The sequence below is a fragment of the Bubalus kerabau genome, chromosome 19, assembly GCF_029407905.1.
Source record: "Bubalus kerabau isolate K-KA32 ecotype Philippines breed swamp buffalo chromosome 19, PCC_UOA_SB_1v2, whole genome shotgun sequence".
Classification (NCBI taxonomy): Eukaryota; Metazoa; Chordata; class Mammalia; order Artiodactyla; family Bovidae; genus Bubalus; species Bubalus kerabau.
This window is the reverse complement of record NC_073642.1, coordinates 46295086-46321976: the sequence shown is the minus strand read 5'-3', so window position 1 is coordinate 46321976 and position 26891 is coordinate 46295086. Positions and strand designations below refer to the sequence as shown.

General features: G+C 34.6%; 1 protein-coding gene and 1 long non-coding RNA gene across 14 annotated transcripts in view; one reads left to right on the top strand and one right to left on the bottom strand.

Annotated features, from left to right (window-relative positions):
• Nucleotides 1–26891, top strand: part of RALGAPA1 (Ral GTPase activating protein catalytic subunit alpha 1) — a 207685-nt gene that overhangs the window by 158946 nt on the left and 21848 nt on the right. For all 12 annotated transcript variants that reach the window (XR_008705596.1, XM_055556543.1, XM_055556538.1 and 9 more), the window contains 3 exons: nt 2775–2930; nt 19801–19959; nt 21285–21412. Coding sequence is in view for 11 of the 12 variants with exons in the window: in XM_055556543.1 (XP_055412518.1) it covers nt 2775–2930; nt 19801–19959; nt 21285–21412 (443 nt within the window). In the remaining variant the exon portion in view is untranslated. The remainder of the gene's footprint in view (nt 1–2774; nt 2931–19800; nt 19960–21284; nt 21413–26891) is intronic.
• Nucleotides 748–15096, bottom strand: LOC129634380 (uncharacterized). 2 transcript variants are annotated; one of them, XR_008705603.1, is made up of 3 exons: nt 15051–15096; nt 14528–14599; nt 748–826 (listed from the first exon to the last, which is right to left on the bottom strand). It is a non-coding gene; the product is annotated as an uncharacterized LOC129634380 (long non-coding RNA). The 2 variants fall into 2 exon arrangements; XR_008705602.1 differs by lacking the exon at nt 748–826 and adding an exon at nt 10995–11090 and having other exon boundaries at nt 15051–15085.

Sequence of the window (26891 nt, the reverse complement as noted above, 5' to 3'; positions counted from 1 at the left end):
AACATATACCAAGATAGACCATGTATGAACCATTAAAAGAAACTTCAGCACGTTTTAAGGTGTTGAAATCATACAATGTGTTCTCCAACTACAGTAGGATCAAACTTGAAATCATTAACAGAAATAATGTGAAAATCTCCAAACACTTGGAAAAGTTACGTGCCACATAATCCACTTACATAAGATTCTTGAAATGACAGTTTCAGTAGTAAAGAACAAGTTAGTGATTGCCAGGCATTAAGAAAGAAGTGGGGTAGGGGGGAAGTGGATGTGGGTCATGTAACAGGGCAACACGGGGAATCCTTGTGTTGTCTCAGTCGTATCAGTATCAGTATCCTGGTTATAATATGGTTCTGCATTGGGGGAATCTGAGAAAAGGGTATATCTTTCTATTATTTCTTAGAACTTTGTAGAATCTACAATTAATCTCCAGATAAAACATTTAATTGAAAATTAGAGATCTGCACGTTACAGAACTGTTTTATAGCAAGGAGCGCTAAACTTAGACTTTCTCCTTTATGTACTCAGAAAATTGACTTGAAAGTAAATAACTTTCTAAAAGAAAACAACAAAAGGTACACTCAAAATATCATTTTTTAACCTATCAGCAGAGGTCATACAGTTTGATAATATATTTGAGAGCATATGAGAGAAACACTTATGCAACTGTTGGTACAGTCTACAGAGAGCAATTTGCTAGTGGGTTTCAAAATCAGAAATGCACATGTCCTTTGACTTACATTTCCACTTTTGACTGTTGGTCCTACAGATCTGCTTTCACAAATGCAGCATGATATGTGTTCAGTGTTATCCATTGCAGCATTGACTGTAATAGCAAAAGATTGGGAAAGTCTAAATATCCTTCAAGTAGGGCACTAAATTATTGTACATCAAGAAAAGGGACTTCTGTGAAGTCCTAAAAACAAAAAGATGAGTCTCTTTACTTACTAATAAGGAGTATTTTTCAACAAGTTTTAAGTGCATTAAAGCAAGTTGCAGAACATTGTATATCTATGTTGTGTGTGTGTGCACACGCACATACATACTTTTAAAATTTAATTGCATATAGAGAACATTTTTGGAAGCATACTTAAGAAATTGCTTTGTTAGAGTGAAACTGAGTAGCTAGAGATGAGAAATATGGAAGAAAAAATACTGATGTATCTTTTAAACTTTTTTAAAAAATTTATTTATTTTAATTGGAGGCTAATTACTTTACAATATTGTATTGGTTTTGCCATACATCAACATGAATCCGCCACGGGTGTACATGTGTTCCCCATCCTGAACCTCCCTCCCCGTACCATCCCTCTGGATCATCTCAGTGCACCAACCCCAAGCATCCTGTATCGAACCTGGACTGGCGATTCGTTTCTTATATGATATTATACATGTTTCAATGCCATTCTCCGAAATCGTCCCACCCTCTCCCTCTCCCACAGAGTCCAACAGACTGTTCTATACATCTGTGTCTCTCTTGCTGTCTCGCATACAGGGTTATCGTTACCATCTTTCTAAATTCCATATATATCGTTAGTATACTGTATTGGTGTTTTTCTTTCTGGCTTACTTCACTCTGTATAATAGGCTCCAGTTTCATCCACCTCATTAGAACTGATTCAAATGTATTCTTTTTAATGGCTGAGTAATACTCCATTGTGTATATGTACCATTCATCTGCTGATGGACATCTAGGTTGCTTCCATGTCCTGGCTATTAAAAACAGTGCTGCGATGAACATTGGGGTACACGTGTCTCTTTCAGTTCTGGTTTCCTCGGTGTGTATGCCCAGCAGTGGGATTGCTGGGTGATAAGTCTTTTGAACTTTTAATTGTATGAATGTATTACTTAGTTAAAAATAAATTTAAGACATTATAAATGAGGAAATCTTATGGTAATAGCATGACAGCTAACTTGTTATTTATACATTCAGCCATTAATAGGATATACTGCTAGTAGAGACATGTTCAGTTCAAATATGCAGAAATTTGCTTTTGTAAGTCTGTGCTTTGCACTTATTTATATTTTGTTTTTTACAAGCGTATACATAGCTTGTTTCTCTGAATGGAGAGATACAAGCAGTGTTTAAGTTTTAGTTTTTTCTTTACAATATTTCTTTGGTTTTTTACAATGAGCACAAGTTACTGGTCTGTGTGTCGAACAAGTCCAGGGGATATCATCCAGTGAAATGACCCTGATATTAAATATATCATACTTATAATTGGGAAAAAGAGATTTAAAAGTCTTTGCAAAGATTAATTTGAAGTTTTTTTAAAATACATTTGAAGTGTGCGTTTTTGTATTTTTGTTCTGGGCTATGATAGGTACTAATAATTAAGAAGCTAGTTTTGATGAATAAATATGTCACACCAAATTATTTAATCAAAGTGACATTACTGTTTTTTTTTTTTAAACTTTCCCCCAGATCATTTCCAGTGTTGATTTTTGCCGCTTGGTTTTTACTCTCTGCCCTTGGTGTCCCCCCCACAGACTTTACAATTTAACACCTAGCAGCCTAACAAAAGATGCATAGTGCTCAGCAGTTGATTCCTTTGCTAATTAGTTCCTACTAATTAGAGATCCTCAGATACTTAAGAAGATCTACCAGTGTATAGAATAGCTCTAACTAATAATTCTGGGACAAGCCATGGTTGGTAGTATGCAAAAGACTTCATTCCCCATATTTTTGCAAAGTGAGAGATTTGAGTTTTTTTCCGTAGTGAGTTTAGTTTGGTTTTGTTAATAAACATTTTGTGTCTTTTCATTGTTTCTAGGTAAATCTTACAAACCATTGTGGTTTCATGGGAGGACTACAAAAAAATAAAAGCACTGGATTGACCACACCATATTTTGCTACCTCTACAGTTGAAGTAATATTTCACGTGTCAACAAGAATGCCTTCGGATTCTGATGACTCTTTGACCAAAAAAGTAAGTGCTAAGGAAAAAAGTGCTCAGAGTTAGAATCCTAGAAAAATATGTAAGCAAGTAATCTAATTGATTAAGAGCTATTTCTGAGTAGTCTGTTCTTCACCTAGTACTGTCTTGAGGAACAGTATTGTTGCAGAGTAAACTGTTTTCCTTAATGATATGATTGAAGGTTATAGTCTTAAAAAAGCATTTGCCTTCAAGAAAATGGGCATTTGACAAATTGAAAAACTACTGTATATGTTCAGATTGATGAAATTATAATTCACATCCCCACACAGAGATGGATATAACATTTATATTGATTAAGGGAAAGGGGAAAAAATGAAAATGTGAATTATTATAAAGCATTTAAAATGTGCTTTATAATAAATTTTAACTAAAATTAATATAGCAGATAAAATAGGTCTTAATTCATTAAAATACATTTTACTGCCTTAGAATTTATGGGAGGTATAGTGAAACGGTTTTAATGGCCCATATCTTTTAAAACCTACACCACCATTTTGCTGTAGCAGATGCCAGCATTCAAAAATCATTTTAGTGCCCACAGACATATCCTGGAATAAAGTTGTGTGTGCTCAATCCATGTTTGGTGTTTTTAGGGAGAAACATAATTTTCAAGTGAAACTTTGTCCACCATTTCTTTTATCTTCTTTTTTTCCTATACCTCAGTTTATTCAAAACCACTGCTGAATGTAACCTGCTTAATATAGTAGATCATTTTACTCAATATTCTTATGTTACTTAGTATCAGAGCTCGTAAGAGTTCATTAATAACCTATGAAAACAGTTTCATACTTATACTCTTTTGAAAAGGAACTTCAGAATTCCTCTTAAATACTTTATAATATTGAATTAATACCTTTGATGTTTTTTGTTTCCATTTTAGAATACTGTTGGAAATTACATACTAAATGGGTAATGTTTAGAATAACTAATATATGGATGCTAATTAGATTGGAATGAATAGTAAAGGTATAGGTAATTGATGTGTAGGAAGGTAAGTATACTTAGTCACAGATTTTCTATAGAATATCTTAGCATATAGTTTTTAGTAATACAGAATGAGACATAAATACTGACAAGAAAATGGTAAAGATTTGGGTTGGTGTAAAACTTCAGTTAAGCACTTTCTTCCATCTTCTCATTTTAAATCTGTATGAAAATAAGCCATACCCAAATTAGAGACAATTATGGGTATAGTGCAAAAAGATAAATTATTGTAATCATTAAGAACTTGTCAGTGATCCTCATTTTCACAGAACTGTGGATACAACTTTTAAACCCCAGAGCAGAGTCTAAAATTAATAGTATCTTCAATTGCAAACATAAGAGCAGAACAAAGTATATCATTCTTTGTTGAAAATTTTTTAAAGAAACTTATGTAGGATATTTTTACTTCAGTATATTAAACCTGATGGTTATAAGGTACTTTAAGTTGTATTTTTGCAACCTTTGTAGAAATATTTTAAATTAACATTTCTTATTTCCTTCACAACAGTCACAAAGGTCTTCCTTAATTATTTAAGAAGAATCTTAAGTGGATGTTAAACAATCCATTATAGCAAAATTAATTTTGGAAATGTGTTAATACCATTTTAGAATATTTAAATGGTTGAGTTCTAACTAAAAGTATACCCTAAATGGTGAAATTTTTAAGTATTGGATATATTAGAGTATATTGAGGGATTAAACCTTAAATACTAATAGTTTGTTTTATTTATATGCATTGAAATTTTTTATTGTGGTAAAATATGTATATAAAACATAAAATTTACCATTTTAATCATTTTAATATGTACAGTTCTTTGTCATAAAGTACATTTACAGTGTGGTACAGCCATTAGAAACATTCATTTCCAGAATTTCTCCATTTATTTCAAAATATTTTTTGACCTATGTGTTACTTAGAACTGTGCTGTTTAATTTCCAAGCATTTGGGGCTTTACCAGCTATCTTTTTGTTATTGATTTCTAGTTTAATTCCATTGTGGCCTAAGAGCAGACATCATATGATTTCTATTTTTTTTTAATTTGTTAAGGTGTGTTTTATGGCCCAAGTATAGTCTATCTGGTGAATGTTGTGTGCGAGTCTGGGAAGAATGTGTAATCTGCTATTGTTGAATGAAATAGTCTATAAATGTCAATTATATTCACTTGATTGATGAAGCTGTTAAGTTCAACTGTATCCTTACCAGTTTTCTGCCTGCTAGGTCTCTCCTTTTCTGCGAGGGGTATTACAGTCTCAACTATAATAGGGGTTCTTCTGCTTTCCTTGCAGTGCTGTCAGTTTTTGCCTCACATATTTTGACACCCTGTTTTTAGGTACATACACCTTAGGATTGGTTATGTCTTCTTGGAATAGTGACCTCTTTATCATTAGGTTATGCCCCCCTTTATCCTGGGTTATCTTCCTTGCTCTGAAGTGTGCTGTCTCTGAAATTGGTATATCCTGCTTTCTTATTGGTGGTATCATGGTATATCTTTCTACATCTGTTTACTTTGAATCTGTATGTGTCTCTATATTTAAAGTTGATTTCTTGTAGACAACATATAGTTAGGGCTTTTTTTTTTTTTTTTTTTGATCCACTCTGACAGTCTCTATGTATTTGAATCATTGACATTTAAAGTGATTATTAATATAATTGGACTAATATTTACCATATTTGTCATTATTTTCTATTTGTTACTCTTGTTCTTTAGTTTTGTATTTTACATTTTTTTCCTGCCATTTGTGGTTATAACAGCATTTTACGATTCCATTTTCTCTCTTTTCGCATATCATTTGTGCTTTTTTTAAAAATTGTTTTCCAGTTCTTGCCCTAGAGTTTGTACTATTCATTTATAACTAAGTCCTCTTTCAAATAATACATGGTGCTTCACTAAAAGTACCTATATGCCCAGTTTTTCCCCTCCTGTCCCTTGTGTCATTGCAATATCATTTAGTTTTACTTTTACTTAACCATGTATATAGATGAGCGTGTTAGGCACTCAGTTGTGTCCTCTTTGCAACCCCATGGACTGTAGCCCGCTGCTCCTCTGTCCATGCAATTCTCCAGGCAAGAATACTGAAGTGGGTTGCCATTCCCTTTGCCTGGGGGTCTTCCTGATCCAGGGATCGAACCCAGGACCCCTGCATTGCAGGCAGATCCTTTACTGTCTGAGCCACCAGGGAAGCTCTTATATACATAAGCATGCATTATCAAATACATTGTTGCCGTTTATTACCTTAACCTATTATGTGTTAGATCAACTAAGAATAAGAAAAATAAGTTTTTATTTTGCCTTCAGTTATTGATTCTTTGATGCTTTTCCTTTCTGTATGCAAATCCAAATTTCTATCGTTTCCCTTCTCTCTGAAAAGGTATTTCTTATAAGGCAGGTCTGCTGGCAACAAATTCCCTCAGTTTCTGTTGTCTGAGAATGTCTTTATTCTCCTTTACTAGTGAAGGATAATTTCACAGGGTATAGAATTCTAGATTAGTAGTTTTTTGTCTCAGCCCTTTAAATATTTTACTCTACTTTCTTCCTCCTTTCATTTCTTAGGAGAAGTCAGATGTAATTTTTAATCTTTGCTTCTCCATAGAGAAAATGTTTTTCCCCCTTCTGGCTTCTCCCAAGGCTTTTTCATCTGTAATTTTCTGATGTTTGAATGTGATATGCTTAGATGTAGTTTGGGGGCCTTTTATCCTGCTTAGTGTTCTCTGAGCTTCCTGGATCTGTTATTTGGTGTCTAACATTAATTTGGGGCAATTCTCAATCTTATTGCTTCTGTTTCTCTCCTCCTATACATAAATGTTACACTTTTTTGTGGTTGTCTCACAGTTCTTGGATATTGGGAGGTTTTTTTCAGGGTTTTTTTTTTTTCTCTTTGCTTTTCAGTTTCAGAAATTTCTGTTGTTATATCCTGACGCTCAGAGATTGTTTCTTCAGCCTTGTCCAGTTTACTAATGAGCCCATCAGAGGCTTTCCTCATTTTATTTACATTGTTCTTTTTTATCTCTAGCATCTTTTTTTTCTTTCTGAGAATGTCCATCTCTCTGCTTACATTATCCGTCTGTTCTTGCATGCTGTTTATTTTTTCCATTAGTGCCCTTAGCATATTAATCACAGTTGTAATTCCCATATCCCTGCCATATCTTAAGCTGGTTCTGATCTTCATTCTGTTACTCTTATTTACACTGAGTCTCCAGCAGTTTGTCACCAACAACTCAGGTTTTCCTGCTCTGGCACTGGCTCCTGCAGAGCTTTCTGCTCTGTTAAATTGTTATTCATCATATTTGCCTATCCAATTTTGGGACAGCAGTTTTGCCTATGACCTCACTTCTCTGATCTAAGAGAGTACTGTAGTTGATTTTTCAGTTGTTCAGCTTTTTACTTGTTGCTAGGACAGAGTGATAACTTCTCTTCTCCTTACTTGCCAGGCTGGAAACTGGAAATCTCAGAACTTTATCCTCCCAAACAGAACTCTATATCCATTAACAATAACTTCATTACCACCTACGCCCAGCCCCTAGTAACCTCTAATTTGCTTTCTTTCTCTTTTAATTTTCCAATTCTAGATATCTTATATAAGTTGGAATCATATAGTATTTGTCCTTTTGTGTCTGATTTCATTTAGCATAATGTTTTCCAGCTTCATTGATGTTGAAGCATGTCAGAATTTCATGCTTTCTGTGACTGAATAGTATCCCACATATGTAAATGCATTTTGTTTGTCCATATATCTATTGATAGATACTGGGTTGTTCCCACTTTTTAGCTATTGTGAATAATGCTGCAGTGAACATTGTCATGCAGGTATTTGTTTGAATTCCTATTTTCCGTTCTTTTAGGTGTATAGACTAATGAGTGGAATTGCTGGGTAACATGGAAATTATATGTTTGGCTTTCTGAGGAGTTCTCCAGCTGTTTTCCAAACTGACTGTGCCATTTAACATTTCCACTAGCCAATGCACAAAAGTTCCATTTTTTCCACATCCTTGCCATTACTTGTTATCAGCTATCCTAATAGGTGCAGAGTTTTATACTGTCTGTGGCTTTGACTTTCATTTCCCTTTTGAATAATGATGTGCATCTTTTCGTGTGCTTATTGGCCATATGTATATCTTCTTTGGAGAAATATCCATTCAGCTCTTCCACCCATTTTTTAAATTAGGTTGCTTGTAATTTTCTGGTTATGTTATTGGAGTTCTTTATATATTCTAGATGTTACTGTCTTATCAGATATGTAACTAGCAAATACTTTCTCCCATTTTGTGGGTTGTCTTTTCACTCTCTTAATAGTGTCCTTTGATGCACAGAAGTTTTATTTTGATGGAATTCAGTTTATCTATGTTCTCTTTTGTCGCTTCTGAATCCAGGAATTCATTGCCAAATCCGATGTCGTGAATATTTTCCCATATGTTTTCTTCTAAGAGTATTTTAATTTTTGCTTTTATGTTTATGTTTTGGATCCATTTTTAGTTATTTTTTTGTGTAGAGTATGAGGTAAAAGTCTGACTTCATTCCTTTACATGTGGCTATTCATTTGTTGCACTAATGTTTGTTTAATAGACTACGCATTCCTTTAGTGAGTGGTCTTGGCACCCTTGTCAAAAATCAATTGGTTATCTATGTAAAACTTTTACTTCTGAACTCCCTATTCTATTCCATTGGTCTGAATGTCCTTTTGCTTTAATTAAATGCTTTAATTACTGTAGCTTTGTAGTAAGTTTTGAATTCAAGTAATATGAATTTTACAACTTCATTCCTCTTTTTCAAGATTGTTTTTATTATTCATAGTCACCTGAGATTCTATATGAATTTTAAGATTGGTTTTTCTATATCTGTGAAAAACCTTGTTGGGATTTCAGTAGATTACACTGACTCTTTGGATCACTTTAGTAGTCCTTTCATGCATTGGAGAAGGAAATGGCAACCCACTCCAGTGTTCTTGCCTGGAGAATCCCAGGGACGGGGGAGCCTGGTGGGCTGCCATCTATGGGGTCGCACAGAGTCGGACACGACTGAAGCGACTTAGCAGCAGCAGCAGCAGCAGCAGTAGTCATTTTAATAATGTTAAGCCTTTCAATCCATGAATATGGGAAATGTTTCCATTTTTTTATGTAGTCTTTCATATTTTTTCAGCAATATTTTGTAGTTGTCAACATCTTTCTCCTTAAATTTATGCTAATATTTTATTCTTTTAATGTGTTAAAAACTGAATTGTTTCTACAGTTTCCTCTTCTGTTGTTAAAAATGCAGCTGACTTTTGTGTGTTAATTTTGTATTTGTTGAATTCATATTAGTTCTAACAGATTTTATTGTAGAATCAGGGTTTTCTGTATATAAGATTGTGTTTTTTCAGTGTCTCTAAAGAAACAATTCCTTGGTCCACGATTTTGCTGACACAACACCCTAGACAAAAATTTTAGTTTTTCTCTCCTTTTAAGTTAGTTAATTATAAATGTAAAATTGTATATTTTAACAGTTTACCAAGTGGAATAGGATAGGTATTTTTTTCTAATTACTTGGTGGTTTGTTTTTTTTTTTTTTTTTTTTCAAATTATTAAAAAAAGAATGCAGGCAGATACATGGCATAATTTCCCAGTTGTTTAGTACTGAAATGTAAGAAGTATTGTAACTTTTAAAAATACAGGGGACTTCCATAGTGGTCCAGTGGTTAAGACTCTGCACTTCCAAAGCAGGGGCACAGGTTCAATTTCTGGTCAGGGAACTAAGATCTCACATGTTGTGTGGTGCAGCCAGGATAAATATATAAATAGGTAGGTAGGTAAGAAAAAAAAAATAAAAATGTAAGCATATATTTATCATTTTAAAATTTATAATGCAAGCATGCTGTTATGTTAGTTGCTAAAGTAACTATACCTGTTTTATTGAAGAAAATTATCCTGGATAGATACACTTTTTTAACCGAAAGCATTTTAGGAGTTTGTTTGTTTGTTGTAGTGAAAAATCTTCAAAATATCACTTCTTTCACATATAAAAACAAAATACCATATAAAAACAAAACCTGTCAAAATTATAAACAGTATGTAATAAAGTGATATCATTTTGGAAGGTATAGTTCTCTTGTTTTCTCCAGTAGTAATTTAAGTAATCTTAAAATCTTCTCTATCAAGGTGGGACTAAATTGATGCAATATTTCACTTAATTCAGTAGAGAGGAAAAATTTACCCCATTTCATAATTCAGTATAAATTATTCTAGACCTTCTTTTCATAGATTTCAAGAAAGCTTTATATTTATTGCTCTCTATATGAGGTTTCTTTTTACTTATTTTCTCTGCTCAGTGGTCTTCAGAGTCCTAGTATGTAAGATTTTTCTAAGTAACAAGCTTATATTTTAGCTCTATTATAGTATCAATTTCTTTTTAATAAAAGGTTAAATGCTTAAACTTCATCATAGAAACTAGTTGTCTTATACCAGTTCTCCTTAATAAAAAAATCACTTTCTGTATTGGTATTTTTTCTCCTGAATTTAATAAATTCCACATTAGTGGTAATAAGTTGAGGCCTAGAACATGTGTCCTATTACAAATGAACAATTGGATATCATTAGGTTGTCCCCCTTTCCTTTGTACATATATCTTTAGGTGTGTTAATCCATTCAGTAGACACATTAATGAGCACTGGTTGAAGTGTAATATTGAAGGAAGTAAGGCTTGTTGACCTCAGCATGGAGTTTAATACCTCTAATTAAATTAGATACTCGACAGTCAGTATAAAGAAATAGCTGTGCCTCTGGCGAGGTAGAATTATTTATGACTCTGGTTCTTTGTTTTAAACTTGATAGGAGAAAATCATTTATATCTATTTTATAGAAACTAATTTTAGTTTTTACTTTTTATTTAAACTATCATGTGGTAGTTCTGTAAATTATTTTTGAGCATTTTAGGTTCTTAGAATTAGAGGTAAATATCTTTGTTAAATAGAGGTAAATGTAGCTGTTTATTTCTTGACAAGAAAGGCTTTTTCAAGGATCAAAATGATAGCAACAGAATTTTTACAACATGGACTAACTATACTTTTTTTTTTTTTTTAAACAAATTAACCAAGCATTCAGTCTACAAAGTAGTCTCTCTTAGAAATATTACACCACCATATTAAGAATCTTGATGTAACTCCAGTCCAACCTTCTGTTCTGTAAATTATCTCTACCTGAGGAAGATTGACGGAAAATGGTTAAAAATAATTTCCACTTAACTGAGTTTATTCACCCCTAAAAATCAAAAGTGCTGCAAGCATTGGTATAAAGTGTTCACAGGAGCTTGTCTCATTTCCTCTGTCTCCTTGTTCTAGCCACTTGCTGATACTCTGCTTCATAGGTAGCTGAATCACCCTTTTAGGAATTTGACGAAGAGCAAGTTGAGATAATTGTAACCTACTTAGTTGGACTCTCTAGCCTATCTTTCATTTCCTGGACCCCCCAAAAGAGAGGAAAGAAGCACTTTATTTAAGTCAGTTCCCTCTGAAACACTGTTAGTGTCTTGGACAGCCGTTCGTTTTCTGTTTTGACATTTGGTCACAATAGTTTCGCAAGTAAATGAGCTTTATCGAACTGCTTGGTCTGATTTTAACTTTAAATCCATTTTTCTGAATTTTATCTAGAAATAGAATTAAGATACTTCATTTTCCAAAGAACTATATTCTAGAATAGTCTGGAAAATGAAAAACAAATTGAAGGAATAATAAAATTTTTTTCATTGTGTTAGTAAAAGTGTAGTTAACGTAATAGTTAATAATTCTTTGGAATTATATACATCATTTTAGCCCCAAATTTAGTCACATTATATAAAATAATTTTAATATAATAAACTCTACCTTTAACCCCAGGTGGCTCAGTGGTAAAGAATCTGCCTGCAGTGCAGGAGATGCAGGTTCCATCCCTGGGTCAGGAAGATCCCCCCTGGAGAAGGAAATGCAGCCCACTCCAGTATTCTTGTCTGGAAAATTCCATGGACAGAGGAGCCTGGCAGGCTACAGTCCACAGGGTCGCAAAGAGTTGGACACAACTGAATGACTAACACCTTTAACCCAGTTTCTATAAATATACTCCTGATGATAAGAATCGAAGATAGAGAAACCAGGAAATAGAAATGGTTCAGAGTAAATTTATCTTATCACTGTGGCTGGTTTAATTTGGATGGTATAGCAGTGGCTTCTCATTGCACATAGATTAAACTAATTCCTTACCATGGCCTTCCATGCCCTACAAGATGTGGCTATTTGCCTGTCTACTTCTTCAATCTCATCTCTTGTCACTTTCCTTTTCCTTTACCTGAACCTGGCCTCCCTGGCTATCATTCTAACCTGCCGTCACATCGAGCTCATTCCTAACTCGGGCTTTTCACTTACTGTTTCTTTCCATTTGAAATGCTCTTTTGCCACCTCATCAGGCTTTCTCCCCGGAGGAGGGAATGGCAGCCCACTCCAGTATACGTGCCTGGAGAATTCCATGGACAAAGGAGCCCGGTGACCTGCAGTCCATGGAGTGGAAAAGAGTTGGGCACGACTGAGCAACTTACACACACACAGCAACTAACACACACACATACAGTCACACACACACACACACACACACATATGCTTTCTCATCTGCATTGTTCTATTCTCAGACTCACATGACATTTCCTCAAAGAGATCTTTCCAGACCATCTGAGCTAAGGAAGCCCTCTCTACCCAGTAACACTACCACATTACCCTATTTTATATTTTTAAGCACTTACCACCATCTAAATAGTGTATTTAAGTAAAGCCATGAAGTGAAGTCACTCAGTCATGTCCAACTCTTTGCGACCCCATGGACAATAGCCAACAAGGCTCCTCCATCCACGGGATTTTCCAGGCAAGAATACTGGAGTGGGTTGCCATTTCCTTCTCCAGGGGGATCTTCCCGACCCAGGGATTGAACCCTGGTCTCCCACATTGTAGGCAGACCCTTCACCATCTGAGCCACCAGGGAAGTCGTAAAGCCATCAGTGCAGGTGATTTTATTTTTATGCTGTACACTATGTAATAAAAGAAAAAAAATTGCTAAGTACTATGGTATATCTCTTTAATAGTATATTTATCAAGTGTCCACTCTGCTAAAGTATTATAATACTAGATGCTGTTCCTATTCCTTCAAGAAGCTTTTCCTAATTACTAGGAATGAATGATCCAGACAGCAAGTGAGTTATGAAAATGTATGAGAGTATATTTTTTCACATGGTTGAAGAGTATATGATAGTTTATGTTTTGCTACATATGAAGATGAGGGGCAAAGAATGATGGGCTTGGGACAGTGAGTACTAACTCAGTTTCAATTTCAACACATCTACCACTAATCCCCTGAAATAACTGCCTTAACTTAATTATCTTCTATGCATTCTTCAAATGCCATTATAGTTCAGTTGTCTTTGTTATTTGCATTCAGAGAAGTATATTTATATCATTGTCTATACTGTTAATTATTCATTAATTGAATAGTTTTTTACTTTCACTCCACTGGACTTAAAGCTTTGTGAGAAAAGAAAACACGCTTGTTTTTCCTCACCATTGAATCTCCAGTAGCTGGTACAGTACTTCCCTGGTGGCTCAGACAGTGAAGAATCTGCCTGCCAATGTAGGAGACCCAAGTTCTGTCGTTGGAGAAGGGAATGGCTTCCCACTCCAGTATTCTTGGCTGGAGAATTCCATGGACAGGAGAATCGGGTGGGCTACAGTCCATGGGGTCACAAAGAGTGGGACACTACTGAGCGACTTAACATTTTCACAGTGCACTTGGCTCTCAATATTTGCCAATGTTTGAAAGAAGGTAGATAGGAAAGAAAGAGGGAAGGCCTTTTAAGAACTCAAGAACTAGTCCAGCTGTTAGGATGACTACATCTTATGTAGAGCAACAGTAGAGGCATTAGGAAAGAAAGTACAAAAATGGAATATAATACTTTTTAAATTTTTTTATGAGCTCGTTAGAGATAACTATAAGTGTAGTTGCTCAGTTGTGTCGGACCCTTTGTGACCCCATGGACTGTAGCCCGCCAAGTTCCTCTATTCATGGGATTCTCCAGGTGAGAATACTGGAGTTGGTTGCCATTCCCTTCTCCAAGGGATCTTCCCGACACAGGGATTGAACCCGGGTTTCCCACATTGCAGGCCAATTCTTTACCATCTGAGCCGCCAGAGAAGCCCAGAGATACTATAAGGAAAACGGAAATTGAAGACTTTCGGGTTTTGACCCTAAGTGATGATAATTAGTTGTTGCTGCTGCTAAGTCACTTCAGTCGTGTCCGACTCTGTGTGACCCCATAGACGGCAGCCCACCAGGCTCCCCCGTCCCTGGGATTCTCCAGGCAAGAACACTGGAGTGGGTTGCCATTTCCTTCTCCAATGCATGGAAGTGAAAAGTGAAAGTGAAGTCTCTCAGTCATGTCCGACTCTTAGCGACCCCATGGACTGCAGCCTACCAGGCTCCTCCGTCCATGGGATTTTCCAGGCAAGAGTACCGGAGTGGGGTGCCATTGCCTTCTCCGAATTAGTTGTTACGTGCTTTTAATAGAAATAGGGACATCAGGGGATATGTTGATTTTGTAAAAGAGATGATACAGTTACATTACCTGAATTTTAGTCTCCAGCATCAAATGAATGATTTTCACCGAGGAAATCTAGAATTAACTCTGGAATCTCTCCTGATAATCATGGAAAATGAGAAACACTGTTGTTGATAGGCAAACATCTGATTTTCATAAAGGACATGGAACAGGCCACCAAGTACAAAAATTACTAACATTCATGAGCTTCATGTCAATGCCTGGCAAAATAGGATTATTAAACAGATGGTTTGTGAGCACTTAGGTAATGAAGTAGTGATCACTAGGAGCTAGCATGAGTTCACCATAACAAATCACATCAAAGTAACTTAATTTGTTTTAATAGGATTACTACATCAGGGAAGGCAATAGACAGTATAAAGCATTTAACTAAGTCGTTTGTTGTGGACAGGTTGAAGAAATGTGGTCTTAATAATAGTTCAATAAGTATATTCTTGACCGATTGTGTAATTATATCTAGAGACATAAATTAATTATTTAATCAGAGGTAATGTATAGAGGTAGTTAAAGTGTGGTTTCTGAAACTAACCTGCTTGGGTTTCAGTCCTGGCTCTTTAAGCTTCAATTCCTCACCTATAAAAATAAGGTTAATAATAGTTAGACTTACCTTATAACGTTGTTGTGAACATTAAATTATCACAGAGCACTTAGAATAGAAAACATTTAGTAACTGTTGGATATTTATTTAACTAAGAAGGACTTCTGTAATAACTTGCTATAAGGCTCCTACCCAGATCTGTCCCTTTTGACATTTTTATCCAAAATCTAAATAAAGACACAAAATTTTGATTTTAAAGATAACCCAAATCTAGAAAAGTCAGAGCCAACATGTTGAATAGAATAATCATGCTAACAAAAGACCTTGATAGGCTTAAAGATAATCAGAACCTGGTAAAATAAAATTTATTAAGAGCTGTAGTTCTAATAGTCAGTTGTACCCACTTAAAGTTTCTAAGAAAAAGTCTTAAGGGTTTGAATTGACTACAGCTTCCATTTAAGCCAGTGTTGTAAAACTGCAGAGAATAATTGAGTGTACAGAACAAAGGAAGTAGCCTCTGGTTGTATTAGAGCATATGTAGATATTATCTTCTCTTCCACAGGTGGCACTAGTGGTAAAGAATCTGCCTGCCAGTACAGTAAATATAAGAAACTCGGGTTTGATCCCTCTGGAAGATCCCCTGGAGCAGGAAATGGCAACCCACTCCAGTATCCTTGCCTGGAAAATTCCATGGATAGAGGAGTCCATGGGTCACAAAGAGTCGGACACAACTGAGTAACTGAGCACATTCCACATTTGATATTGTTCTTTTCCACACACCAAAATTTAGTAGAAATATCAATAAACTGAGATAATAATCCAGGAAAATGAATGTTGGTAAAGTTAACCATTTTGTCTTCATAAATTGATAATGATAATCTGCAGCTTATGTTATATACCTTGAATTCCAGTATGACTTCAATGGCAGTCAAAGTGAATTTGGAAGAGTATTTTGCTTGTCAGTCATTTTAACAGACCTATCCCATATATAGAATTCTTATACTCTATTTCAGAAGTGATTGGCATCTGGGTACAAAAATACACAGGTAGGAATTCCTTTGTGAGTTTTCAGTATATAGAAAAACTTTCTCAGTATACATAATTACATGCATGTTCAGTCACTAAAGTCATGTCTGATTCTTTGTGACCCCACGGACAAGCTCCTCTGTCCATGGGATTTTCCTGGCAAGAATACCGGAATGGGTTGCCATTTCCTCCTCCAGGGATCGAACCCAAGTCTCCTGTGTCTCCTGCATTGGCGGGCAGATTCTTTACCACTATGCCACCTTGGAAGCCCAGAGAAAAGCCAGTACATAACACACAATCCTTTAAATCCTTATAAGATAAGGTATGGATAAAATAATTTAAAATATAAAATACTATATAAAATATTTATGTCAAATGTCAAACACACTCTGGAAATTTCCATTAACTGTTAACCACTCAAAATTCTTACATTCAGTAGTCTTGAAAAACTCCAAGATACACGGTAGTGATTAGCAATTTCTCCATTTGTTTAATTATTATATAATAATTAGTAATTTAGTTAATTTTATATAACAGGTTTTTAAAGACAAAGATATAAAAACATGCCTCAACATAACAGCATAAAATAATTACTTTTTTAGCATTTGGATATAAATGATAAGGGATGTACTTGAAGATTTTCGTTAAAATGATTCAGTATGTTCTGAATGACTTTGTTATATGCATGGTTCTATGCCACAAGTGAAGAGGAACTCAAAAGCCTCTTGATGAAAGTGAAAGTGGAGAGTGAAAAAGTTGGCTTAAAGCTCAACATTCAGAAAACAAAGATCATGGCATCTGGTCCCACCACTTAATGGGTAATAGATGGGGAAACAGTGGAAACAGTGGCAGACTTTATTTTTCTGGGCTCCAAAATCACTACAGATGGTGACTGCAGCCATGAAATTAAAAGATGCTTACTCCTTGGAAGGAAGGTTATGACCAACCTAGATAGCATATTCAAAAGCAGAGGCATTACTTTGCCAACAAAGGTTCATCTAGTCAAGGCTATGGTTTTTACCTGTGGTCATATATGGATGGGAGAGTTGGACTGTGAAGAAAGCTGAGCGCCGAAGAATTGATGCTTTTGAACTGTGGTGTTGGAGAAGACTCTTGAGAGTCCCTTGGACTGCAAGGAGATCCAACCAGTCCATTCTGAAGGCAATCAGCCCTGGGATTTCTTTGGAAGGAATGATGCTAAAGCTGAAACACCAGTACTTCGGCCACCTCATGCGAAGAGTTGACTCATTGGAAAAGACTCTGATGCTGGGAGGGATTGGGGGCAGGAGGAGAAGGGGACGACAGAGGATGAGATGGCTGGATGGAATCACGGACTCGATGGACGTGAGTCTGAGTGAACTCCGGGAGTTGGTGATGGACAGGGAGGCCTGGCGTGCTGCGATTCATGGGGTCGCAAAGAGTCAGACATGACTGAGCGACTGATCTGATCTGATCTGATCTGATGCCACAAATATCTGCATTACAGTATTTTTGTAAAAATATATTATTCTTTTCTGTTAAACTTCCATAACAGACTTTTAATACTCTGTGGTAGATATTTGAAGACAAACTGTCATTATAAAATAAAACTACAGTTGCCCTTTTCTCTCATTTCTTTAGATAAGTGGGCACTAGAAATTATAGATAGCTTTGGCAAGAGTTCAAGGGTTAATGTAGCAGATAAATAAAAGGAATTTTCTGTAAATTGAGACCTGCATTATTTCAGTTGTCTTGTCTTTCCTAACCTAACTCATTTAATTTTAAAAAGTAAATACTTAAATTCTTCCTGACAGTGTGCTCAGCTTTTACTATCGTTTATTACTTCAATTATACTTGATATCACTTAGAACAATCTGCCATTTGGAAATCTCAGTATAGCCTGGAGCTTAGTATTAGATCTGGCTGCTATTGTAACATGTACAGCATATGACATTAATGTATCAAAATTAGATTGGATCATCCCTCCTGGTTAAATTTATTTCACATTTCTTTTGTATTCAGTTAACATAAACCTATTAGGGAAGCTGACACATGGGGATGGCTGTATAGGAAGGATATTTTTAAAGTATTTTGATTAAAAAATGAAATTATAGAGCCATAGCTTTTCTGAGTTGTGTAATCTTTTTTGGTTTTTAAAAATGTCACAAAGCCCAAGCTGTGCATTTATATCATTCAAGGTGTGTGTGTGTGTGTTTGTTGTAAATAATGATAATTAAAACTTGAACATTGTTTTGATGTTTGAGGTCTATCATCGTGTATTTAGGGCAATAAGCACATTTATGTTTTCCAAAAGAAACTTTAATCCACTTAAACCTAAAAAAAAAGTCTTTAAAAGAAAATAAAATTCTTTATATTTCTAAAATAATAGATCCTGCTCTATAGATTTAGCTAGGCACTGTCTTTAGGGTAATTGCTGGCACTATCTTATAATCCGTCAAAGAAGAGAGGACATTTCTTACTTAGGAATATAAATTTTAAAGTTCAGGGATTTACCTTGTGTTTTCACATACTTAATTTTATTCATAGTGGTTAGGATTTTCTAGATAGATTGGTGTTGGGGACTTGTAAGAACCACTATAACATTGGTTCCTGGGTTTTTTTGTGTTACCTAGTCCTGTATGATAGACTCGTCTCAGAAAAATACATAGAATTTGCAGAATACATAGATGCCCTTGAACCCAGATTAAGAACTCCAGGGTTAAAGGATGACAGAAGAGAACCTTTTATTAACTGGACTTAATTCCTTTCTTTGTTTGAATCACCGTTTGTAATCCTGCCGTGTAGTAAGCAAGCCAAAATAAATCGCTATTTCAAAAACAGAAATTGCCTATATTTTAGCTCATATTAATAATATTGACAACACTTATCCTAATTTTCTCATGCACACATTTCTGTCTACAGTATCTCAAGTTATCTGAAGGTAATAGAAAAACCCGTGAGTTAGGCACCAATAATGGACTCAAATGTTTGCAGTGGCAGAATCAATAAATTTACCAAGATAACCAAACTGTATATTAAAATACATGTTTAAACATATTTCCTTGAAGAAAACTCAGTACTGATGGATATTAAGTTAATTTTTCTAATAACTTAATAGAACTCTAACTTTTAGATACTTTTTATAATTTTAATGAACACAATGTCTGATTGCCAAGAACACCTTCATAGGCAAAATTTCATAGGCAAAGAAAACCTGGAAATAAATGTGTTAAGCCAAGTATAATCATCTTTCTCTTACTCCAAAGGTAATTTATGAATTATTTACTTCTTTTACTTCTCTTCCTGTTGCCTCCTTTAGTCCCTTTCACTTTCAGTCATAAGCACTTCCAAAGAGTGGTCAGAAAAAAAGAACAGTCTTAAATCAGTCACTTTTTAAAACACTCTTGTAAACAATTTTTGAAAAGGTTTGGTAGTGGAAAATTGGTGCAATTGCTGGTTAAGAAGAGTGGACTGTATGTGAATCTTTTTTAATCTAATTTCTCTGTTTCCCATTGACTGTAGACAGTTGAAAATTATCTGGTCTTCTGCAGCATCTTCTAACATCTTTTTGAGTGTTTGTGTTTTGCATGTTGTGAAAAATGGTCAAATGAAGTTTTAAAAATATTTTTAAAATTTCTTTCCCTTTTAATCTTTTTCTAGTATGTTGTCAGTAGCTGTATGACAATATTCACAGGGCTTTTCTCCAGCACTAAGAACTATTTTCTTGGTTTTCCAGTTGAGACATTTAGGAAATGATGAAGTGCACATTGTTTGGTCAGAGCATACTAGAGACTACAGGAGAGGAATTATTCCTACAGAATTTGGTGATGTCCTTATTGTAATATACCCGATGAAAAACCACATGTTCAGTATCCAAATAATGAAAAAACCAGAGGTAAGAATTCTTTTTCTTACATTTTAATAAAATATTTTGAGTTCTATGTGGATTTGTGAGTTTCTTTCTCTCAGATGAATTAGGCTATGTAAAAATTGAGAGGAGATGAGACACAGACTCAAGTAGCTATGTGAATTGTCCAAGTCTAGTTCAGAACAAGCTAAAACAGGAAAAACAGATAGAAACTACTTGAATGGGACAAGGCTAGGTAGCGCCAGAGTGGAAGTTCCTTTACACTAACCTCACAAAAAGACTTAACTTTATTAACAGGACAATTTAGAGTTTCCTAAAACACAAGGTAATCAATCATTCCCTTTTAGAACAGTATGATTCCTATATTTTTAGTTGATGTATTTTGTTAAGGTTACATGATTAGTTATGTCACTTAATACATGAGAATTCTACAAAGTTTTAAAAAAGCAAGTAGTTGTAGTTGAATGTCTTATACGGCTGAAACACCTGCAGAAGTATTTTCTTTCAAAGAATATAAAAGTTTGGCAGTATTTTGGTGTTTGTTTTTTGGTTTTTTGTGTTTTGTTTTTTTTTTTTGAGGACATTTTGTTATGGAAAAACTAGTTTTTGACTGTTGATCATGAATCTTCTTGAAATGGATTGTTTCCCATGTGTGAAACAATGCTTATGGCCAGATTTTTTTTAGGATTCATCTAATCAGAGGTCAGCAAATGATGGCCCGTTTCCTGTTGTTTTCGTATAACCCACAAGCTAAGAATGTTACATTTTTAATGGGTTTTTCTCATTTGAAAAATTGAAGAATACACAACAGAGACAATATGTGGCCACAAAACATACAATATTTATTGTATTATCCATAGCTCATGTCTTTGCCTTTAGCTGCTATTTGTACTAGCCATATTGAAATGGAATACTTGTGAAAATATCAGTCATTTGATAATAGTGCCAGATCTTTTTCTAATAAACCATATAATAAAAAAAATAGTGTTTTGGGTTCATTGGTAAAGCTGGCATTGCATGAAAATTATAAAGTAACTTGAAGTGTTGGATTTTTGTATACAATTGAGACTACAAAAATTGGAAAATTGGCAGGTAGTATAAGTTGTTTAATCAGTTACATGAAGCACATAATTCTTTTGAATGGAACCCCTGTAGACCTTTGGCATTTTTTGTTTTGTTTGTTGTCCTAGTATGAATGACCCATCTTGGCAGAAAATTTGAATAGCATTTCTACTAAAGGAAGAACTAAAGAGGAAGCAGAAAGATTGTTTTATATGCAAACTGTTTTGATCGTTGTTATTTACAGCCTTTTTCCAGTTTGAATTGTTAAATTATTCTAATTTCTCAATCAGGTTCCCTTCTTTGGTCCACTCTTTGATGGTGCTATTGTGAATGGAAAGGTCCTACCTATTATGGTTCGAGCAACAGCTATAAATGCAAGCCGTGCTCTGAAATCACTGATTCCATTGTATCAAAACTTGTATCCTTTTTAACAGTTGGTTTAACAGTTGTTTTCTACTTTCCAAGGTAATTTCTTTTAATGTGCTAAGACCTATGGAGTTCTTGTTTATTGACATATAGATGATGGAGTTTTCCTCCCCAGTGTTTAAACAGTTATGGTATTTTCTTTTATACAGTTGTAGTCAGTACTTGTCTTTTGGTTAATTAATTAGAGCCCCATTATATACTAGGTGGTCTGCTAATCTGGATGTGCGGAGATAACCAAAACAGTCATTGCAAAGTACTCAGTCTAGTTGAGGAAATATATTGTTTTCAGTATCTATACTGTAATAAGAGTTATGCACAGAATGTTCTGCAAGTTATTATAACAAGGGGCCTCTCAGCTGGAAGGGATGGTGGTATCAGCAAACACTTCTGAGAATATAAGGATTGACCCAATCTTGAATGATAAATGAGTTAATCAGGTAGATGAGATTAAGAAGAGTATTCCAGGCAGAGGGAACAACATAAACAGAAACATGGAAGTATGAGAGGACATGGAGTGTTTTAGAACATGACTTCTGGATCCAGATTGCCTGGCCTCAAATATTGGTCACCTCTTCCTTAGTTCTGCAGCTTTGGGCAAGTTATTTAACTTCTCAGCCTCATTTTCTTATCCATAAAATGAAGAATGATAATAATATCTAGCCTATAGTGTTATGAGAACTGAATTAGTCAATATGTGTAAAACTCTTAGAGCACTGCCTGGGACGAAATAGGCACACAGTTTTAAACGTCAAATTGTTTTCGTTACTCCTTCATAAAGTGGATTTGTGTCTTCATATACTTTTTCTATATGATTAAAAACATTACACTTATTTCTCTTCTACATAATAAACTGTAGATGTTAAGCTTTACAAGGAAGGCTTTTTAAAATATCCTATTGCACATGAAATAGATGTATCATAAGTCTGCAGCATATGTTTTCTTCTTTTAAGAAACATTGACTTAAGTAACCTGATTTCTATGTAATTTCTCATGTATTCTGGCGGTGTGGAATAGAATTATAGGTAGATTCTGATGTGTTACATTGATTAATTAAGCTTAGTGACATTTACATAGCATTTCTTATTTGTAGTGGTTACATCTTCATTTACTTCTAGTTGAAAACTCAGATTTGAAGTGGTCATTGTTATGAAATGTATAGATTCAGTTTATTATTTCCTGAATATCTCTAGAAAGCTTATTATGCATAAACTAATTTTGTCCACATTGTCAGCTCTACTGCAATTGCTGTCTTTGTGACCTTTGCCTCTTGATAGTTCCCCTGATCCTGATGTTCATCCTGAGGTTAGTGTTTTCCATCATTTCATTTAAGACACAGTAGAAAGAATGCCTTTTTTTTTTATAATTTTGATTTGAGGATAATTATTTTACAGTATTGTGATGGTTTTTGCCATCCATTGACATGAATCAAACACAGGTATACATGTGTCCCCCCATCTTGAACCCCTCTCTCCCTTTTCTCCCCTCCCTATCCCTCTGGGTTGTCCCAGAGCACCAGCTTCGGGTAGCCTTCTTCACGCTTCAAACTTGGACTGGTCGTCTGTTTTACATATGTTTTACAATATACATGTTTCAGCGCTATTCTCTCAAATCATACCACCCTCACCTTCTCCCACGGAGTCCCAAAGTGTGCGTCTCCTTTGCTGTGCTACATGTAGGGACGGTGGTGCCATCTTTCTAAATTCCATATATATGCGTTAATATACAGTATTTGCCTTTCTCTTTCTGACTTACTTCATTCTATAATAGACTCCAGGTTTGTCCACTTCATTAGATGTGTTCCTTTTTATAGCCTAGTGATATTCCATTATGTATATGTACCACAACTTCCTTATCCGTTCATCTCCTGATGGACATCTAGGTTGCTTCCATGCCCTGGCTATTGTAAATAGTGCTGCAGTGAACATTGGGGTGCATGTGTATCTTTCAGTTCTGGTTTCCTCAGGGTATATGCCCAGCAGTGGGATTGCTGGATCCTATGGCAGTTCGTTCCGTTTTTAAGGAATCTCCACACTGTTCTCCATAGTGGCTATACCAGTTTGCATTCCCACCAAGAGTGTAAGAGGGTTCCCTTTTCTCCATACCCTCTCTAGCATTTATTGTTTGTAGACTTTTTGATGATGGCCATTCTGACTGGTATATGGTGATACCTCAGTGTGGTTTTGATTTGCATTTCTCTAATAATGAACAGTGTTGAGCATCTTTTCGTGTGTTTATTGGCCATCCATATGTCTTCTTTGGAGAAATGTGTGTTGTATTTTGGAGATTAATTCTTTGTCAGTTGTTTCATTTGCTATTATTTTCTCCTATTCTGAGGGCTGGCTTTTCACCTTGCTTATAGTTTCCTTCGTTGTGCAAAAGCTTTTAAGAATGCCTTAAATCTTTTGGGAAAGTGATGAGAGTGCGATTAGAGTGTAATACAAACCTCTACTTGCCTCTTGTGTCAATAGGAACTCAATTTATTGAACTAACACAAACTGTTTCTGGCCTGAGAGACAAACAGCATGTAAGATGCACATCTTACCAAGTAGTTCAAGTATACCAATGAAAAGTGAGGATATGGCTTAATTTCCTTTACCTGCACCTCTTGAGGACTATTTCCCATTTGCATGTTACACTAGAGGTATAATATCTGGATTTGCAGTTAGAAACATTGATTTTAACCTGAGGTCTGCCTTGTGATCATAGTCAAGTCCCAGAATCTCTAACCCTAACTTTCTTCATCTTTAATAAAAAACATGCTAATAACCATCTCAGAATTGTGGCAAAGAATAAATGAGATAATGAATTTTAGATGTGCCTAGTAAATGAAATAAGGTACATTATTTTGTGCCGTGATTAATTCTGTTATGTGTAAAGATTACAGTCAATATAAAACAACTCTACCCAACAGCAAGGAATTGCCTAATTGGGTTTTTATATTTGGTTGGTTGGTAGGTTAATTGACTGAATTGGATTTTCAGGCTTGTTTCATGAAGTTCTTATAGTTAATCTTGCTGAGACATTAATAGATACTACACTGGAGAAAATTCTAAGATGAAGAGAGAGAATTTAAGATGAAAACAGTAAATATGAACACTTTACCCAGCAGATGTGAGGAACTTCTATCAGGAAAACCACTTCAGCAACAATCAGTAAAAATATTAAATCAGATCAAACAGGTTTTTCTTGACTTGGAAGCTTGAATTTAGAAGCTGTATAGAAGTTGTTTCCCCATACTATTTAAGTATATTGTAGAGATACTCTTAGCCTTTGCTAATCTGAAGAACTATATTCTCTTTTCACAAAGGTGTATATTAATTTTAAATATTGAGGGAATTGACAATATAGGTAGATTACTTGATTTTTAAGCGAAAGTTTACATAATAAATTACAACTAGATGGTTTCATTTTAAGATACTAAAATATAGATCTCCTTTCATTTTAAATAGGGAATATTTCAGAAATAATAAAATTTTAAATATGTAGTTTTGACAAATTCAGATAAGCTCACATTAAGGAAAAAAATCATGTATTCTAAAACAGATCAATAAAGCTTATGAGAAATTACAATAAAAATTTGAGATCGCAATAGGCTTTGAAAACCATCAGGTTCTATTTTAATCCTCATAAGAGAAATGGAGTAAAAGAATATGTAATAAACTCAATTATATTTGGATAATTGAACTGCTGTGTCAGTTATTTTATGCCCAATAAAAGTACCCACTAAGATTCCACAGCATAAATTGTGCTATTTATGATCATTAAATACAGCTTAAATTTTATCCTAGGAACATCTTCTGTATCTATGAATCTAATGCTGCTCACTAAATGAGGACAATATTGATTGTCATATGCTGCCCAAATCGATCATGCTGGCAGCCAGAATTACAGTAATCTGTCAGTATTGATGACTGTCTTTCAAGCTTTGAAACCTCTCCTTCACTTCACTTGTCATTTCTTGCATTACTTGTACTTGAAAAGCATTTCCTTACAACTTCTGACTTTCTCAGCTAGGTTTTTGTTTTTTTTTTTGTCTCGAGCTCAATTTGTTGGTTTGATCATGCAGTTAGAATTGAAGTGCATCACTGGGGAGGAAGAGTAGGCACATTCTGGGTAACCACTGGACCTGAGGACTATTTTAGGTTGATGTTTAGCCATCATTTAGTAGTTACCTGTTGAAAGAGAGTGTATTTGTGTTTTGGTATGGGGTTTGGGGTTTTTTTAGTTCTTGACTTTTTTGTAAGAATATAATTCTGAAACCTCAATTTCATGATCAAAAGTCATATCATGGCTTTTTCTTAAATAAAAATTTTAAATTATTTGTTTTGATTCCAAAGACATTATGACTGTGTATAAATGTTAAATATGTTGATATTATATACATCCTATTTTTCTTTAATGTGAGACCTATTATACATAGAAAATTTTCACAAGTTACAGTATATAATCATATTGTATTTGGGTTCTCAGAGAAGCAATCAGTAGGATGCGTGTTCTTAAGTATATATATAGAGAGAGGTTGATTTTAAGGAATTGACTCACATGGTTGTGGGTACTGGCAAGTCTGAAATCTGTGGGAGTTATGGTAGAGATAGTAATCACACCTAAAAATTACCTTCAGAGCAACATCTAAGCTGGTATTTAACCAAAAACTGGGTACCATGGCCTAGCCAAGTTGACATAAAATTAACCATCTCCCATGTCTTAGTTAAGTTTTCTTCTTAGCCTTTCTTACTCCAAGATATAATTTGAAAAAAGTTTTATTAGTCTTAAATATGATGAGTAATTAGTTTAACCACCACCAGGTAAGAAGATAGAACTATACTGTTTTTCTTCTATCAAAAATATTTATTGATCACTTACATAGTAATGGTAAATATTTTGAGAGAAATGCAAAGACAAATCAGATAGTAATCGCTTATAAAGTTTATAATTTAATAGAGAGAATATATATTTACACTAAAAATTACACAAGGTAAAATGTGTCACGATCAGGTTGTAGATAAAATGCTTTGGGAGTCCTGAAGAAAAAATCATTACTTTGGAGTCAGAAAACTAAGGAAGAATGTGTAGAAAATCTGGGCCTCAAAGGCGAGATTTGAGTAGGTGGAATGGAGCATGTCTGTTATAATCCTTGCCATTTATATTTTGAGATTTTTATGTATGTATGTGTATAATACATATGTAATATTCTGAAATATACATTATAAGAGATATTATGAAACTAAATGGTTATCTTTAAAAAAAACACTTTCCTCCTAGATTTAATATTCTTCCCTACCAAACCAATATCATTTGATTTCTTCTAATCTGTTTAGATTTGACTTTTTTCGTAAATGCCAGAATTGGGTTTCTGTTTAACTTTATCAGACAAATTACCAGAAGTCAATGATCATTCTTCAATTAGTCACAGTTTGTTATCCCTGCAGTTCTGCTACTCAAATGTAAAGAACCTGTTGCAGAAGTATACG